The sequence below is a fragment of the Bos taurus genome, chromosome 6 (genome assembly GCF_002263795.3).
Source record: "Bos taurus isolate L1 Dominette 01449 registration number 42190680 breed Hereford chromosome 6, ARS-UCD2.0, whole genome shotgun sequence".
NCBI classification, from domain to species: Eukaryota; Metazoa; Chordata; class Mammalia; order Artiodactyla; family Bovidae; genus Bos; species Bos taurus.
In genome coordinates, this window is record NC_037333.1 from 64,944,619 (window position 1) to 64,962,205 (window position 17,587).

Here is a 17,587-nt window from a genome sequence, read left to right on the forward strand (position 1 = left end):
GGCACATCAGTGTAACAAGAAGATCTGCATCTACACACAAATACCTCCAACCTGAGTCAGCAGCTGAGCCTCACGGGGCTTCTCATCACCCCTGTATTTCACAGATAATAACGTAAATCCTTGGTGACCCTCCCTGCTAAGGCTGAGTCAGACTCAGGTTGGTGGCATCCAAAAACAACTCCCAAGAGTTCTTCAGATTATCTGGGAAGCTTGAAAGAATGAAAGTTGAAAGAATTTTGCTACAGAGATGTCTCCTCACTACTTCACCTGCCTGCTGTTCTCCTTTAAGAATTCAGACACTATTATTTGGATTTACATGTTTTAAGAATAACAAGTCAAGTTTTGGTATTTACTCTATTTTAAATGGCAGCATACCATAATAGTAGTACTACTGATCATATGATTCAATGTATGGTTTTCTTGCTAGTTCTCTTTGATCTTGTAATTCTGTAATTATTACTAAGGCAAAAGCTAATCAAAATGATAAATGGATACTCAGTTTTAGTTCTCAGTTATCAAGGGATGTTGTTCTCTTAATAACTAATGCTCTAATGACAACTCCTTTGAAAATAGCTCTACACTCATTCCCATTGCATTACAATATTTTTATCATCTAAACCCATCCCATTCATTCTCTTAAGATTTTAGAGTTTCTCCTTCTCTAGTAGCTGTTGGAAGATTCCTTTGCTATTCTACAAAGCACAATCATCAGCCTCACATTTTTTGCTTCAGTGATTATCCTCTCACATGCCCTAGATAACTAATTAAATCTACCTTCCCATATTCCCCTCTATCCAACCTGAACACCAGCCTTACAATTCCATTTCCTTTTAATTAAGACTTCCTTTCTCTTGGTAGCCAAAACTTCAATCTTCCTTGCAAACCTGGCTGGCCTTTTAGCCCACTATTTCCTTTTTTGAGAAACTGGGGAGGTCCTCTATGCACTCATGCTAACAAAACTGAATTTGTTCCATTTACCCTAATTCTCTGCCTATGGCTGATTTGCTTAATTCTCTTGTAAAAGCTTCATATTATTGAAAAATGTGGACCCTCCAACCTAAATACCTTAGTAGTAACTCAGCATTTTTGCTTCAAAATCCAAAATCTTCTCATGAGAAAACAGGAGTAATGGAAGCCTCACATCATTTTGTAAAACATTTCATGTCATTTGTCTTCCTCCTCCAAAGCACTCTCCAATTTAAGTCTGGAGTTCTCTTCTGTCCGGGAAAGTTTTTCAAACACACATATCATTCTAAAAGCACCTGATCCTTTTATGTTCTTAATGGAAGTCAAATTCCCTCCAAGTACTTAGTAAAATATTTATGTACCACTACAAAACATCATCTAGACAATGGGTTTGGGAATGTACTTAAGAGGTATTTATAATTTTTCTCCTTTCTTCAATTTTCCTTAAATTTGAGGTGTAACTCTATTCCTCTACTCGATAGACAAGATCCAATTGTACTATTCATTATATCATATTCCTCAAATATTCACAGAATTTATGAATTACTAACCATCTCCACAAAATAGCTGAAAATAACAGTATTTCCTTTTTGACATATTTTTTCCTCTGGACACTATATCAGAAAAAGAAAACCTTACTTTTGCTTTAGCAGCAGTAATATCCTGACTGAACATTTCCTGTTAAGAATACTGAAATACTTTTATACAGAAAGAATAATGCCACATATACAACTAGGACAATCTTTGTGCTACATTTTGCATTTATTCCCCTAAAAAGGAACTACCATCCTGAATCTTAACAAAGATAATTACAAAAAGAAAGTTCTTATAACAGAGTACTGTATTTTTTAATTTTACATGAAACCATTTCTTATGTTTTTCATGTGCATGTTTTAAATATCTAAATAAAAAGGAATGCAAAAAAGTAAAAATTGAAATTCCTGAATTCATATTAAGATAGAAATGAATTCATACTTTTACATATGCTAATTTGTTTAAAAATTATAATAATAACATGCTGCTGCTAAGTCACTTCAGTTGTGTCCAACTCTGTGCGACCCCATAGATGGCAGCCCACCAAATAGAGAGACATCAAATCTACCCTAAAAGTTACTTAAAATGCAAAAGTCAATGGAGAATTTGAGGGAATCTCTATGTATCCTATAAATTGATAACCTTAATATGATAATCTTCTATATGAACTCTCTTAGATTTATATATTAATTTTATTCTTATGATACTTTACTACTAATCATAAGATCTGTACCTTGAGGAATGAGGGTATCGCAAGTTAAAAACAAGTTTCCAGAATTCTATGTTGGGTCAGTAACATTAAAATTCAAAGAAAATAAAATAAATCCTCATAATATTACAACTCCTGTCATTTTTTTTTTAATTTCACAGTTCATGTCTACTTGCTAACTGATTTGCAGCTCAAAACATTAGGATAAGGCAGAACAGTTTAAAAAGAAAACTGAGAAATATCCAGAAGTTTCGACTGGAATTAACACTTACCTTTCTACCTCTAGGAAAGCCACTCTTGCCACAAATACCCTCAGCATCCCTGCTACAGACACAGATCTTACACTTTTCTGTGGCTATCACAATTCTTAGCTTGACAGCAAACATCAGAAATCTCTCTTCTCTGTATGAGAAGACTTACAGTCCAATAAAGAAAAACATAGGGTGATCATTCAATGTTCTTAAAAAGGAAAGAATAAAGAAATCAACGTTAAGAGACTCAAAAGGCATAAAGAGCCAAAATAAGATGTGATATATTTCTGCAAAGACTTGGTCCTCTTTGCCATAGTATTGAACGTTTCCAGTATTTCCAGCAGGACCCAGCAAACTGTTGGCCCTTGGTAAGAAACAATGGAATGAATGAACTATGCCCACAGAGATAGAACTTGGCTAACTCCAGTTGTACAAGTAGAAGTGATTTCTTCTCTAAATTTTAATAGCATTTTCTGATAATGGAACATGTATTTACTGTTTCAAGTTATTTTGAGAATCACACTGTACCTACTGTATCAGCCCTCCCAGGGATTTCAATTTGCTAACATCTGCTGGATCATCAAAAAAGCAACCATCTACTTCTGCTTTATTGACCATGCCAAAAGCCTTTGACTGCGTGGATCACAACAAACTGGAAAATTCTTAAAGAGATGGAAATATCAGACCCCCTGACCTGCCTCCTGAGAAATCTGTATGCAGGTCAAGAAGCAACAATTAGAACTGGACATGAAACAACAGACTGGTTCCAAATCGGGAAAGGAGTACATCAAGGCTGTATATTGTTACCTTGCTTATTTAACCTATATGCAGAGTACATCATGAGAAACGCTAGGCTGGATGAACCACATGGTGGAATCTAGATTGCTGGGAGAAATAGCAATAACCTCAGATATGCAGATGACACCACACTTAAGGTAGAAAGCGAAGAAGAACTAAAGAGCCTCTTGAAGAAAGTGAAAGAGGAGAGTGAAAAAGTTGGCTTAAAACTCAACATTCAGAAAACTAAGATCATGGCATCTGGTCCCATCACTTCATGGCATGGGGAATAGATGGGGAAACAGTAGAAACAGTGACAGACTTTATTTTGGAGGGCTCCAAAATCACTGCAGATGGTGACTGCAGCCATGAAATTAAAAGACTTGCTCCTTGGAAGAAAAGCTATGACCAACCTAGACAGAGTATTAAAAAGCAGAGACATTATTTTGCCAACAAAGGTCCATCTAGTCAAGGCTATGGTTTTTCCATTAGTCATAAATGGATGTAAGAGTTGGACTATAAAGAAAGCTGAACACCAAAGAAGTGATGCTTTTGAACTGTGGTGTTGGAGAAGACTCGTGACAATCCCTTGGACAGCAAGGAGATCCAAATGTCCATCCTAAAGGAAATCAGTCCTGAATATTCATTGGAAGGACTGATGCTAAAGCTGAAACTCCAATATTTTGGCCACCTGATGCGAAGAACTGACTCATTTGAAAAGAACCTGATGCTGGGGAAGATTGAAGGTTGGAAGAGAAGGGGATGACAGAGGATGAGATGGTTGGATGGCATCACCAACGCCATGAACAGTACTTTGAGTAAGCTCAGGGAGTTGGTGACAGACAGAGAAGCCTGGAGTGCTGCAGTCCATGGGGTCGCAACGAGTCAGACACGACTGAGTGACTGAACTAAATTGAAGGGATTTTATCCCCTGGAGACCAACACTACACCTTGTACATCTTTATATCCTGCAGATTGTCTGGCATGTCATAAGTCTTCAACACACGCGTTAGGGAGCAAACTAATTTCATTTGTCTCTTTTCACATTAACACATTGAGAAATAATGAACTGCTAACTAGCCAAGCTGTTCACTTGGCCACCTCCACTGCCAATATAGATTTCCACAACATGATTGAGCTGTATCAATCAAAAAACAACACTAACACAAATGGATCAGTCCTGCCTATGGTCCAATTTATCCATGTGCATCAAGGGGTGAAAGAGTGAAAAACACTGATTGCACCTGAGCGTAAAAGCTGGTGAGAAAACAACACATTGAGCGAGGCATACTTGTGCCTGAAAGAACAAAAATAACAATCCCTCAAAATTATGATTAAGGGCAATGCCTTTCTAGCTGCAGTGGCTGAAAGAAGCTGCTATTAACCAAAACCATTTAAGGTGAAAACAAGGCTTTAGTGTTAGTTCAGTAAAACGGAGAAAGTAGTCTCTGGGTCACTCACTTCAGTGATGCTGCCTTGAATTTTGTAGGAAGGAGATGCTGTTTGGGAAGAAAGTGCCACCATCCAATCTAATGCAACCCATTACTGCCATGCACTCACTCAGTCTACCTTTCCCATAAAATAATCACAATATATATATATATAGATAGATAGATATAGATATAGATAGATACAGATATAGTTAGAGCAAAATACTGAGAAAGAGTTCTACAGAACCTCATTCTAACCATTTCTGAAGAAACCTGTCTTAGCCCCAGTCCCTGACAGGGAGTGGGCAAGCAACACACAGCTTTAGAGTGAGGGTGTACAGATACTCAAAGATGTTTCTTAGTCTGCTTCAAAATATTAAAAAGAATCCAAAAGTCTGCATATTACATTACCATGTGTCTAGTTTAAGTTAGCATACACAATTTCTATGCAGAAGGGTGAGTACAGGCCCTACCCAAAGCTGAAGAAACTGATTTTGAAAGTCATGTCCAGAGTTTCCAGCCTCCCAAACAACATCGTGAAGAACTGAAGCTTGCAAACTGTGGTGCTGGAGAAGACTCCTGAGAGTCCCTTGATGAGCAAGGAGATCAAACCAGTCAATCCTAAAGGAAGTCAGCCCTGAGTATTCTCTGGAGAGACTGATGCTGAAGCTGAAGCTCCAATACTTGGGCCACCTGATGTGAAGAGCTGACTCACTGGAAAAGACCCTGATGCTGGGAAAGATTGAAGGCAGGAGAAAGGACAGCAGAGGAGGAGATGGTTAGATAGCATCACTGACTTAATGGACATGAATTTGAGCAAACTCTCAGAGATAGTGAAGGACAGAGTAGACTGGCATGCTGTCCATAGGGTCACAAAAAGTTAGATATGACTTAGCGAATGAAAAACAACAAAACAGCATCCTACTTCAGGGAGCTGGTATCTTTCTGTGTTCTATGCTTCATGCCTCCCACAAAATAATTTTCAGTAAAGAAGAAATGAAAAATAACTTGATTTCTATCATTTATAGATTTATCCAAAGCTACTTACACACTTTCCAGGTGGCTCAGACGGTAAAGGATCTGCCTGCAATGTGGGTGGGAGACCTGGGTTTGATCCCTTGGTTGAGAAGATCCCTTGGAGAAAAGCATGGCAACCCATTCCAGTAGTCTTGCCTGGAGAATCCCATAGACAGAGGAGCCTGGTGGGCTACAGTCCATGGGGTTGCAAAGAGTCAGACATGACTGAGCAACTAACACTTTACTTACAAATTTACACACTTAGGTGAAGCCATCCCAATTTATTTTCATTTTATCATTCTTGAATTAATCAAACACAATGTCTCCTGTAACTCTGAGCCAAACTTAAGTGGGTGGAGAAGATCTGGTGGCAGAGAGTGAAAGAGGCTTTAAAATCATCTTACGGCTGAGAAGGTTATCCTACTCTAGCAACTCTGGGGGACCTCAGAAGGCTGAGTCAGGAGAGAGGGGAGGCTGGATGCTCCACTGACTCATGCCTCTTCCAGAACATCAGCCCCATCACAGCTGCCGAACGAGGAGGAGATGCTGAATATCATAGCTTTCAAGCAGAGGCCTGATACAAGAAGCTTGCCCTGCCTCCACCTGAGACAAGAACTTCTCAAAGGCTCAATTCCTTCCTGTCTGCCCAGTTTGTCCCCTCCCCACTTCAATTCCAGATCATTTTCAGTGTGCTATCTCCTAATGTCTCCACCATCCCTCACCCCTTAAGATGCTGTTAAACATCAGGCATGCACTCTGAGCTGCAACACCCAGAGCTTATGCCATTCAAGTTCCTGACACATCCCAGCCTAGGATCATGGACATGCTCTCAGTTTTATGCCCCTAAAACCATCATCTGCATCATATAGTGAAGTCATTTTATAAATATAATTTTGCTCTTACAGGAAAATTCATTATCATGAACCGATGATGTCTAATTGATACATGTCATGACAACATGATATATTTCCTTTTGTGACTGGTTTTGTTTTCAAGTTTCTGTACATATATTAATACAAAGGTATGCTCCAAAATGAAACTAACAGCATAAAAAAAAAACACAAAAAATACATCCTTTCTTTAATATTGGGTTATATGTGCCACACATTTATCCTTTTTTATAAGTTTCAGTTTTTATAAATTAAGGGAAATACTGATTGATGGCCTCTATTGCATTCATACTAGAAGTAGAACCAACAATGACAGGAATATCTACAAGTATTGAGTTCCTACTCTGTCAGACACTCCAAAAAAGGTTACATTAAATCCTTAACAAACCAATAAGTCAGATACATTTTACAAATACAGAAACCAAAGCAAAGGGAGGTTGAGTGGAAAGTTTTGTAGTTAATATAGTGTGGCAACAGAATTCAAATTCAAAGATGTTGCTATTCAGAGGTACTGATCCTAAACCATTTCTTCACAAAGTAATATTATGCAATGTTGAAATCATACTCTCTCTTAGGTTCTGCGAGAGACCAGACTTTTTTTGTACTAATTTTTGTCCACTGAATATCTTGTGTTTTAGTTTTATAAATCCGAGAGTAGTAAAATGCATAGAAACATCCATCTCTCTACAGCTGGAGGAAAAATATCCAAGAGTGAAGTTGGAACCTGACACTCAGATCCTAACTATATAATCTGACATCATGTTCTTCATGGCCTTAGCATAAAGCTTCTTCAAGTTTTTAGAAGACAAAACAAAGCACTAGAGAAGAGATTCTATCTAGACAAGCTCCTTAAAATAGCTTATCAAAATGCAGTTAAGCACATGGTACTCAATCTAGATTTCCCAGACTGAATCTATAATTTAGATGCCAAGCTTTGTCATTTCTAATAGTTGTCACTGTTGAGCACCGTCAATGTTAGCTGTCATAAATATATGAGGCCTGTCTAAACATCCATCTTCTTAGTGACCCTATAAACATGGCCAAAAAAGAAAAAAAATGTTGCTCCTTTGATTCAGCTACCAATTTGAAAGCCTCTTATGGAATGTGAAAACTCATAGGTGGTACCCAAGTTGTTAGCTCCAATGAGTAAAATGAAGATAAAAGGAAAAACTGATTCAGTGGTTAGTTTTAGCTAGTCTGAATATATGGTCTTGATAGATATGTTTCCAGATTTACAATAAAGTATGCCAACCAAGGGGCTTCCCTGATAGCTCAGTTAGTAAAGGATCCACCTGCAATCCAGGAGACCCCAGTTCAATTCCTGGGACAGGAAGATCCACTGGAGAAGGGATAGGCTACCCAATCCAGTATTCTAGACTAGAGAATTCCATGAACTGTATAGTCCATGGAGTCGCAAAGAGTTGGACACAACAGAATGACTTTCACTTTCACTTTCAAGCCAACCAAGACCTACCAATATTTTCTTCATCTGTTTTCAAGGATACTACCTTCTAAGATGACATTCTCCTTGAAGAACTCTCCTCTCTTATTCCTAACAACACTAATAGCTATCAATTGTACCCCACATCATATTTTCTTAAAATTTTTTAATTTAGTTGAACCGTGCCATTATCCCTGTGACATACATAGGCCAAGTAGACTCTCTCCTCCAATTTCACAGATGAGTAGATTAAGTCACAGATGGGATTAGTGAAGTCACAGATGGGATTAATAAATCATCCAAAGACACACAGGTGGTTCAAAGCAGAATCATAACTAACATAAGGCAAGAGCTGGAATAACTGGTGTAGTAATTGTTTCTATTCAACAAAAAGTCAACCTAATATGCTGATGCTGACAATGAAAGACCAGTAAGGTAAGGAAATAAAACTGTTCAGATGATTTTAAGGATAAGGTAAGTTCTATAGTTTATTCTTTTCATAAAAGTATACTAAATAAAAGAATAAAATTAAAATTCATTCAAGAAATATTTAATTCCACACTTTCTATGTTTCAGGCACTGATATAGATGCTTGAGGACCAGATAATAAAACTGGTCGAAACTCCTACCTTCATTGGCCTGAATTCTGGCAAAAGACACAAAATAAGCAATTAACATAATGATTAAAAAATTATCTTGTGTATTAAAAAATAATAAGAGCCAAATTTAAAAAGGGAAAAAAAATACTGAAACTGAGTAAGAAGGATCAGAATTGCTAGAGGATGAACATGTTATAGTATTTATTTTATTGGTCAGAATAGGCCTTATTGAGAAGGTGATACCCAAGGCAGAGGAAATAGGGGGAAAGCTACAAGGAATATGCTGGAGTCTTCATGGAACAGAAAAGATGCCAATGTGACTATAGTAGTCTTAGCAAGAAGGAGAGTGGTGTGAGGAGAGGCAAAAAATAGGAAGACAGATCATGCAGGGCCTTGGAGGCCATCAAAAGACATTTGTGTATTATTTTGACTGAAGTAGAAACCATTGCAGGATTTTGAGCAGCTGAGTAATGTCTTTGGACCTACAGGTTAAAGAGGAACCATAGTTCTGTACAACTTAAATATTTATAGTGCTAGATGTAAATTATACCTAAATAAAACTGGAAGAAGAAAAAGATTAATTAATCTGCCTGCATAAATCTGCCTGCAATGTAAGAGATCCAGGTTTGATCCCTAGGTCGGGAAGATCCCCTAGAGAAGGAAATGGCAACCTACTCCGGTATTCTTGCCTGGAAAATTCCATGGACAGAGAAGCCTGACTATAGAAGTCTATAGAGTCAAAAGAAGTCAGACATGACTGAGCATCTAACATTTCACTTCATAATTGATTATTAAATATCTTAAAATTTTATCATTCAATATATTGTACAACTTTCATCATGTATGTAAGTCCCAAACTGATTTCTCTTTCCTATATACTCATTTACACTTCATTACTAAGGAAATATAATAATAATTGAGTTTAATTATCCAGATTACTCATCAATATAGAGATGTTCAGTTTGAAATATTGACTCAAACCCATTCCCTCCTTATTATTAATTTCTGAGACATAATGATACAAATAATTTCCCAGAACTTTTTATTTGAAATAACATATGGATGTTCAGGCTAAGAATTTTGAACAGAGAGGAAACCACAATAATAACTGAAATTTACAACACTGTATTTACTAAGGTTTTGAAAACCTTCCAGTTATTATGTATTAACTCTCTACTATAGGCCAGTCATGGCTAAATCCTTTGCATATATCATTATAATTAATAATCATCAAAAACCCTAATAATAATCATTGTAATCCCATTTTATAGACAACAGATGTGTCCCCAGAGAGATGAAGTACTGAAAGGTCACAGGACTGCTCGGTACCCGAGCTGAGAATTTACCTAAAATCTCCGCAGTTTAAAGTTTGTTCTCTTCACCAAAACACACCACCTTCCTGCAGCATGATGCTCAACATATACCCTCAACATTCCCAACTCAAAAGGTCAGCCAGATGTGAGTAATCCCATTTTACAGATGATTAACTGGTCACAGAAAAGTTAATCAAGCAATCAACATTTATTTTATGTCTACCATATGCAAATCAATATTTAGTTCCTGAGAGTGCAGAGGATTTATGATACAATATCTTGCCTCAATAAGTTTACAATCTTGTTAAGGTAACAAGAGACACATAAAAAGATAATAAATAATCCAAGATAGCACATAATAAGTACCAAATGAGATACAGAGCCAACGACTGCTAAAGAAATTCAGCAGAGAGAAAATTGAATCTGGGTGTTTCAATTCAATCAAGGGTGCTACTCAAAAGGACCCGTGTTGAGGTGGTCATCACAGGAAAAGTTTAGTTCAGCAGAAAGGAGGAGGAAGAATGATTCCTCGGAGGAATTATTCCCCAGAAAGAGTTAATATGATCAAACGCCAAGGGTGTGTTAATCGCTCAGTTGTGTCCAACTCTCTGCAACCCCATGGACTGTAGCCTGCCAGGTTCCTCTGTCCATGAAATTCTCCAGGCAAGAATATTGGAGTGGGTTGCCATTTCCTTTTCCAGGGGATCTTCTCCACCCAGGGATGGAACCTGGGTCTCCTGCATTGCAGGTAGATGCTTTACCTTCTGAGCTACCAGGGAAGCCAGCCAAGGGAGAAGATGTGAATGGATTATCAAGAGAAATGGATTGATGTGTTTGAAGTGCAGGATGCATGAGTGACAAAGTAAAAATGAAGCCAGAGAAGTAAACTGTAAAAGTTTTGATTGTCAAAGTAGGAACCTATGGAAGTAGCAAAGGAATTGATTGAGTTTAAATGCTAGTACCTGGCATTTGCTTTGGTATACACTTTTATTTATGTAATCCTTTCAACAAACCTATAATACAGAAAGTAAATATATCATGTCATTGTAAACAGAAGGAAACAGGCCAAGGATGGTTTTAAGTGTGAAGATGGAGCAGGAATTCTAATCTAGATCAATGTGCATTCAAGGACTATACTCCTTCCACTTCCTCTTCATCATTGTCTACAGAAAGCAATGGGGAGCTATAAAAGGCATTTGATCAAGATGAGAGGGGCTTCCCTGGTTGCTAGCTGGTAAAGAGTCCGCCTGCAATGCAGGTGACCCTGGTTCAGTTCCTGAGTTGGGAAGATCCTCTGAAGAAGGGATAGGCTACCCACTCAAGTATTCTTGGGCTTCCCCAGTAAGAATCCTCCTGCAACGCGGAAGACCTGGGTTCAATCCCTGGGTTGGGAAGATCCCCTGGAGGAGGGCATAGCAACCCACTCCAGTCTTCTTACCTGGAGAATCTCCATGGACAGAGGAGCCTGGAGGGCCATAGTCCATGGGGTCACAAAGAGTTGAGCATGACTGAGTGACTATGTAGGCAAGACAAGAGGGTAATATATGAAAAGTATTGACTAACAGAAGACTAATGTGACTGTGAAATATTAGCACAAGTCCAATGTCAGAGAAGGACTGGGGAAGGAAGTCACCAGGCAAGAAGCTGACAACCCACTTCGTCTACTGCATTAACCTACAGAAAGAGTGACAAGGATTTCTATTCAAATGCTGCTAATGGAAGTAAAAAGAATGGAAGAGGTATTTAAAAAGAAATATGAAGAGATAAATGGCAATGTCCATGTCCTTTAACAGGTAGTTTTTATGTTCCAACTACACACTGATAGTATAAATATTTCTCCTAAAAACTCACAGACAAAATCCAAGATCTAGCTCAAATATTTTAAGTTTTTTTGACAGCACATGATTTATTTAAAAATAATAAAATCTATACCTTGGAAAACATACCTGCCTTAGTGCAATCTACCTCTCAAACCACCATCATAAACTATGACAGCCTCATGCTAGGCACACGTCTATTGTATGAATTTGACATTAGCTCCTTGCTATATATATTAACATGGACAGTAATGCCTTATATTCATGGTCATTAGGCATGTTAATTACTAAGGAAATACTTTTTTCTATTAGTTTTTACTTTTAATAGACTAAGTGTATATTAAACAATTGAATTCTCTCTGAGAGACAGAACACACCGTACTTCTGATGTTATTCCTTCCCAGCACTTCCCTCTTAAAATGCAAGGTACCACTCAGGATTCAAGTCCAAAACTAGTAGCAATTAAATGGCATATTACTTAAAACAACTTGAATCTTTTCCAACTATTCTGACTCCTGGGCAATGACTGTATGATTTATACAATTGCCAAATATGTATAGAATTAACCATCTTTTATATTTTTCAAAGACAATATTGACATGGACATCCAGGTATTTAGTCACTACACATCTCTTCAAGCAATTTAAAAAGGCAAAGTTGCCAAATGGGTAATAATCAGGCTAACTATATAAATCTTTGGTCAGTACTAAGCATTCAGCTAATTTGTCTTAATTTTGAATTAGTTATTAAACTGAATATCCTAATCAGTATAACATACACTTGATAAATGTGTGCATTCATATATCTGCACACATATATGTGTGTATATATATACATGTACATATATGTACACATATATACATATACACATATATATCATATTAGAACTGATGAGTAACACTATTTTAACCCAGAATTCTTTTAGGAATTACACATCTATCCTATTTACACCTAATATCCTTAGTATCATCCAACTATGCTAAAGGATAATTAAAAATTAACATATTAGCAAGCTTAATTTCCTTTACCTGTATAGAAAAAATAAAATGGATTTGTTCTTCTGAGTTGAGAAAAAACATTTAAATTTGATTTCAAACTGTGCCACAGGCCAATAACTGAGGTCTACAGCTAAAGTAGATCCAAAATATCTTTGAAAGTTTCAAGAATGCTAAACCGAAGCTGTACCTTAGAAAAGTCATATGCATGTGTAAAGAAATATCATCACAGAATCCTAATAAGTATATTTGCTAAAATTCAACCCAGACACTCCTTTACATTTTTATGTTTCTCATTTCTACACATCTATACCAATCCGAAAATAGGCATCTGCAAAATCCAGTGAAGGAAATCAAAGATACTGAGCAAGCGTATCTATCCAATAATGTCACACTTCCATATACTCTAAGTTTGAAAAACTTAGCTGTTATCAATAAACTAACTTAAAAATTATTCATGCACAAAGTCTCGGTTCTATAGGACTTCAGGTATTCTGTAAAAGCTATGTTAAATACATTTTGTCTGTATAAGAGGAATCAGAGATAGTTATTTCATATACCCTATTTTCTATTATCTGTGTTTTTTAATACATAGCAGTGGCATTCATGTATCAAATGTATTAAAATATAAATATTACCTTTAACTTTGAAAGGCATTATTTTGTGTTTAAGAAAAGGAAAACTATTTTTACCTCCCAGTCCTGGTCTAAGCCGATTATCGTAACCATCCAGAAGTCTGTCTAGAATTCTTGTAAAGATGGTAATGTTATTTTTAGCCTCATCTTCTTGGATGTTAGCCAGCACCAACCTAAACAGATAATTTTACAAGCTGATACATATACATATATGTTTTTTGCAAGTGCCAACATGCTCTTCTTCCTTGATTTGAATTTTAAGGCTCCGTAAGCTATTTGTGCCACCCATTTTCTCCTTTTTTTTTTCCAGTTCTATAAATATCAGTGTGTCAATGAGGAAGGTAAACAGTCTGTTGTAAATGGGTAATAAATACTAGATTATCAGAAGTGTGAAATCAAAATTATTTCAGATTCCTACCACTCAGCATACTGGGTGAACTATTCATTTCTTTCTAAAATCCATTCCCTAGGATACATTATGACTGGAGATGATCACATGCAGATAGTATTAGCAATGCTATCCTGCGTTTAGAAAGGTAAAAAAACCAAAGGGATTCCTGAAATAACTCTTCAGGGGTCTGAATATTAGTTGGAAAATAAATCGCCTCCTTGGAAGCACAAAATTTCTCTATCTTCCTCAGAAATGTCTTTTCTTTTCATGTCTTTTTCTCTTTTAAATCAAATATGATTTTCTAACTTTGGGTATACCTCCACCCAATGGCCAAGTGCAATATAGACATCAGGGAAACTCCACTGGCTGTGTTCCAGGCTCCAGTGTAGCCAGGAGGTGGAGGTGGGCTCTGAAAGGATCAGCAGAGCACACAAGAGCTGCAGATAGCCTTGGAGGAGTACCCCTCCGACTGACTGGCCTCTATGGAGAGCGAGCAACAGAGGTCATCCAAAGATTAACATGCCCAGCTACTTCGTGTGTGTGTATGTGTGTGTGCGTGCATGTGTATGTGTATGTGTGTGAGTGATATAAATTTGCAGAAAGAATAAATGGTCTTAAAATATCATCGGAAGACGGTTAGAAGCAGTGATTTTCTCCATTATTTCTCCAACAGAAAGCCAGAGACCTGATTTTGTGACATCCAGCAATTTGGTGCAGTAGCAACTGGATGTATAAAACAGAATGTCCCTTTTCACTGCCATTTTTTCCCCTCAGAATGATTCAGAGATTTAAATTACTGGTCCAAAAAAAGAATCATTTATATAATAGAATAAAATACTGGCATGAGCATTACTGGTCAAATATAGAACAGAAAATTAGTAGAAGAAAAATATGGTTAAGTTCTGAGGATTTTCAATGATTATTAACTGACCACGGTTTGTTCACTCCTTTAAAATCAAAGAATATATGTAATTGCATTCTGATCAAGGTGCATTGTCCAAAATATCATTGACAGAATTCATTTGCATTTAAATGATTGTACAGCTAGTAGCTAAAAATAGTCTAAATACATGAACAAATTCATAGCCAACTTCAAACAAATATTCTCTTCAGAGAAAATATTAAAATTGTGGTATAAAGAAACATTTTAAAATTATATAAGAAAATTATTTCATACGTTGAGCCTCAAAAGTTTCTATATTGCCTTAAGCTAATTTTAAAACTAGTCACTAAGATAATCATAAAGTTCCACTTAGAGATTTTCACTGAAATGTGTTTTTTAATTAATGTCACATTTTCTTTCGAAAGTCAATATTAAGATATTAAATGAGGAGCTATTTTACAAATAAAAATACAACTTCATAAAGAAATTTCTTCTCAAGTCTAGAAAATATTTTCATTCTTTAACAATTACTGAGACAGGAAAATTAAAATGTAAAAGGGAAATAAAAGTATTATAAAATCATAAATACTGATTTTTAAAGGAATAGTTACATAGACATTCATAAGAATCTTAGACTTTATTAACTACTCTGGTATGTTGAAAACCATATCCTAAATTTAGGCACTAAACAGAAGATGCCCACTGATGATAAAAATCAGAAAAGACTGCAATTAAGAAGAAGTTGTTGAAAACAACAGAAATTAGAATTTATATTTGTAGAATATAGGCAAAACAGAATTTGTTACATTTTCAAAGTAATACTGTTTATGGCAGAACCATCTCAGGAATAAAAGATTTCTAAATCAGTAACATAAAAGTTATTAATAAATCAAGGTTTTGTTTTATTGTTTGTGATTGTGAAGTTGTATACTACCTCCACCTAGAGGTTTCAGATTCACACATCATTTAGGTTTTCTATGTTGACTAAAAGACCCGAGACCATTTAAGCAAAAAAGGAAAAGAGAGAAAGAAAAAGATTAAGTTACCACAAATCATTTAGTTTGTGCTTTTCCGTTTGGCTTAAAGGAAAACTGATGGCCTCTTTATTGAATCGTGGTGTTATTACTATTACATATAACAATCACTTCAATTATTTGCAAAAATATGCCATCCAAAGAGTATTCTTTTCTTCTGTGATTTTTTTTTTTAAAGAAAATGTTGTATTCACTTTTGTATTTTATCGCTGCAAACAACAAGCAGCAAACTTTTAATAGTCTTTGCCACTTTACAGTTCTATTTCCTGGTACTACCTTTTTTCATTAGAAATGGTCTTTCAAAATACTTCAGCTCCTCAAAAGCCACCTCTGTCTGCATTGATGGCATTCAGGAAACACACCTTTACCCTGAATTTAAAATGGCAAAACAGTAAATAACTGTCTCACCTGGCTGGATCCCACGCCAAGAAAACAAAAAGCAGCAACTGCATATTGGAGCTGTTCAGTTTCGTCTTCATCACCACTCTTTGTATAATCATGGAAGAAAAACAAAATACACTTAAAATTACATTCAGTCATACCATCCAAATAGCCCAAAAGAATGTCCTTTTATCTGGGAACTGGAGTTAAAGCAATAGAGATGATTCCAGTGGAGTGTGTATGGGATGTGATGATGATTGAAGGACGTTTGTCCCCCCACCCCTTTCTTTTTTTTTCTGGACAGAAAGATAACCAAATAATCAGACTTTGCTCTGCCAGGAACTTCCCCCAGCCCCATCGTCAGCAAACGCTGTTTTGTGGTCACACACGTAAAAAAGAATACACGGGACCCTGCACTGACATATGAGCTAGAGAAAAGAATGGGTAGGAGAGGAGAGTGCAAAGGGGGAGGAGAGACGGGTACTTCCTGCCACAATCCCCCAACCAAGACCACCCCCGCATTCACCACGAGAAAAGCAAGGGACAGCCAACCCACTTTTTTCGATTATTATTCTTTCATTACAGTGAACTGCAGTTCTCACGACTTCACTACTTGACTCCCTTTCAAATAAAAATCGAATAAAAACACCTCCCTCCCTGCCCATTCACAGTTGCCCAAGACCACATCTTGGAGGCAGCCGGGTTCGGATTAACTGCTGCGAAACGACGCGTTTGACAGCTGCTCCGGAGCCGAGGACCACAATCCGAGCCGGAGCGTGAGGCTCCGAGATCCAACCGAGGCAGGCGGGCAGCGGCGATCACGGTGTGCAAAGTTGAAGACTATAAAAGAGCCAGGCTAACGAGCTGGGAGGCTCGGATCTTATTAGAGTTGCAAATAGGCTTCTCGTGAGGAGTATCGACATTATTTTTTAAATATGCTGGGGCGGAGGGGGCGACCTGAACCTCTTCGGTTTCCAGGGAACATCGGAGAGTGGAGGGAGGGGAGATGAGCCATGCACGGGAAGCCAAAGGTAAACGGGGAAGCAAAGATCCCTATTGGGACCCGCGTGTGCGACCTTACCTGAAATGGCAAGCAGAACTGGTGTTTTCCTCCTTTTGCTCTGATCTTGAAGAGACAGGAAACTTGAGAGAGACACTGACTGCAGCAACCCGGCGAGCCGGGAGCGATGGGCTGGTGGAAGCAGGAGAGCGCGAGGCGCGGCGGCGGCGGCGCGAGGAGTAGAAGGAGGCGAAGGCGTCCGTAGTGGCGGTGATGGGCGGAGGAGAAGGAAGAGGAGGAGGGGGAAGCGTTGGCAGGAGCGGGCGGGGTAGGGGGAGACGCTAGCAGAGGCGCGGTGCGCGCAGGCAGCGGCGGGCACGAGCCCCACGCCTAGAGGAGGAGGAGCCAGGCCCCGGAGGAGGGCTAACGAGTTTCCCGGGAAAGCAAGGACCCCCGCCCCGCACCCTCTCCCAGATAGCAGGAAGCCGCGGCCGCCCGCCGGGCACCTGCCGCTGCACAGCCCC

The 17,587-nt window shown here is 37.9% G+C and overlaps 1 protein-coding gene across 3 annotated transcripts in view; it reads right to left on the minus strand.

The window, feature by feature from the left end:
• Positions 1–17,370, minus strand: part of GABRA2 (gamma-aminobutyric acid type A receptor subunit alpha2) — a 147,163-nt gene extending 129,793 nt beyond the window's left edge. Inside the window, exons 1-3 of one of the 3 annotated variants that reach the window (XM_024993020.2) lie at positions 17,145–17,370; positions 16,091–16,168; positions 13,432–13,547 (exon numbers count right to left, since the gene is read on the minus strand). In XM_024993020.2, coding sequence (XP_024848788.1) covers positions 13,432–13,547; positions 16,091–16,161 — 187 coding nt within the window. In that variant the 5' untranslated portion in view covers positions 16,162–16,168; positions 17,145–17,370. 3 annotated transcript variants of the gene reach the window in all.
• Between the last annotated feature and the right edge of the window lie 217 nt (positions 17,371–17,587).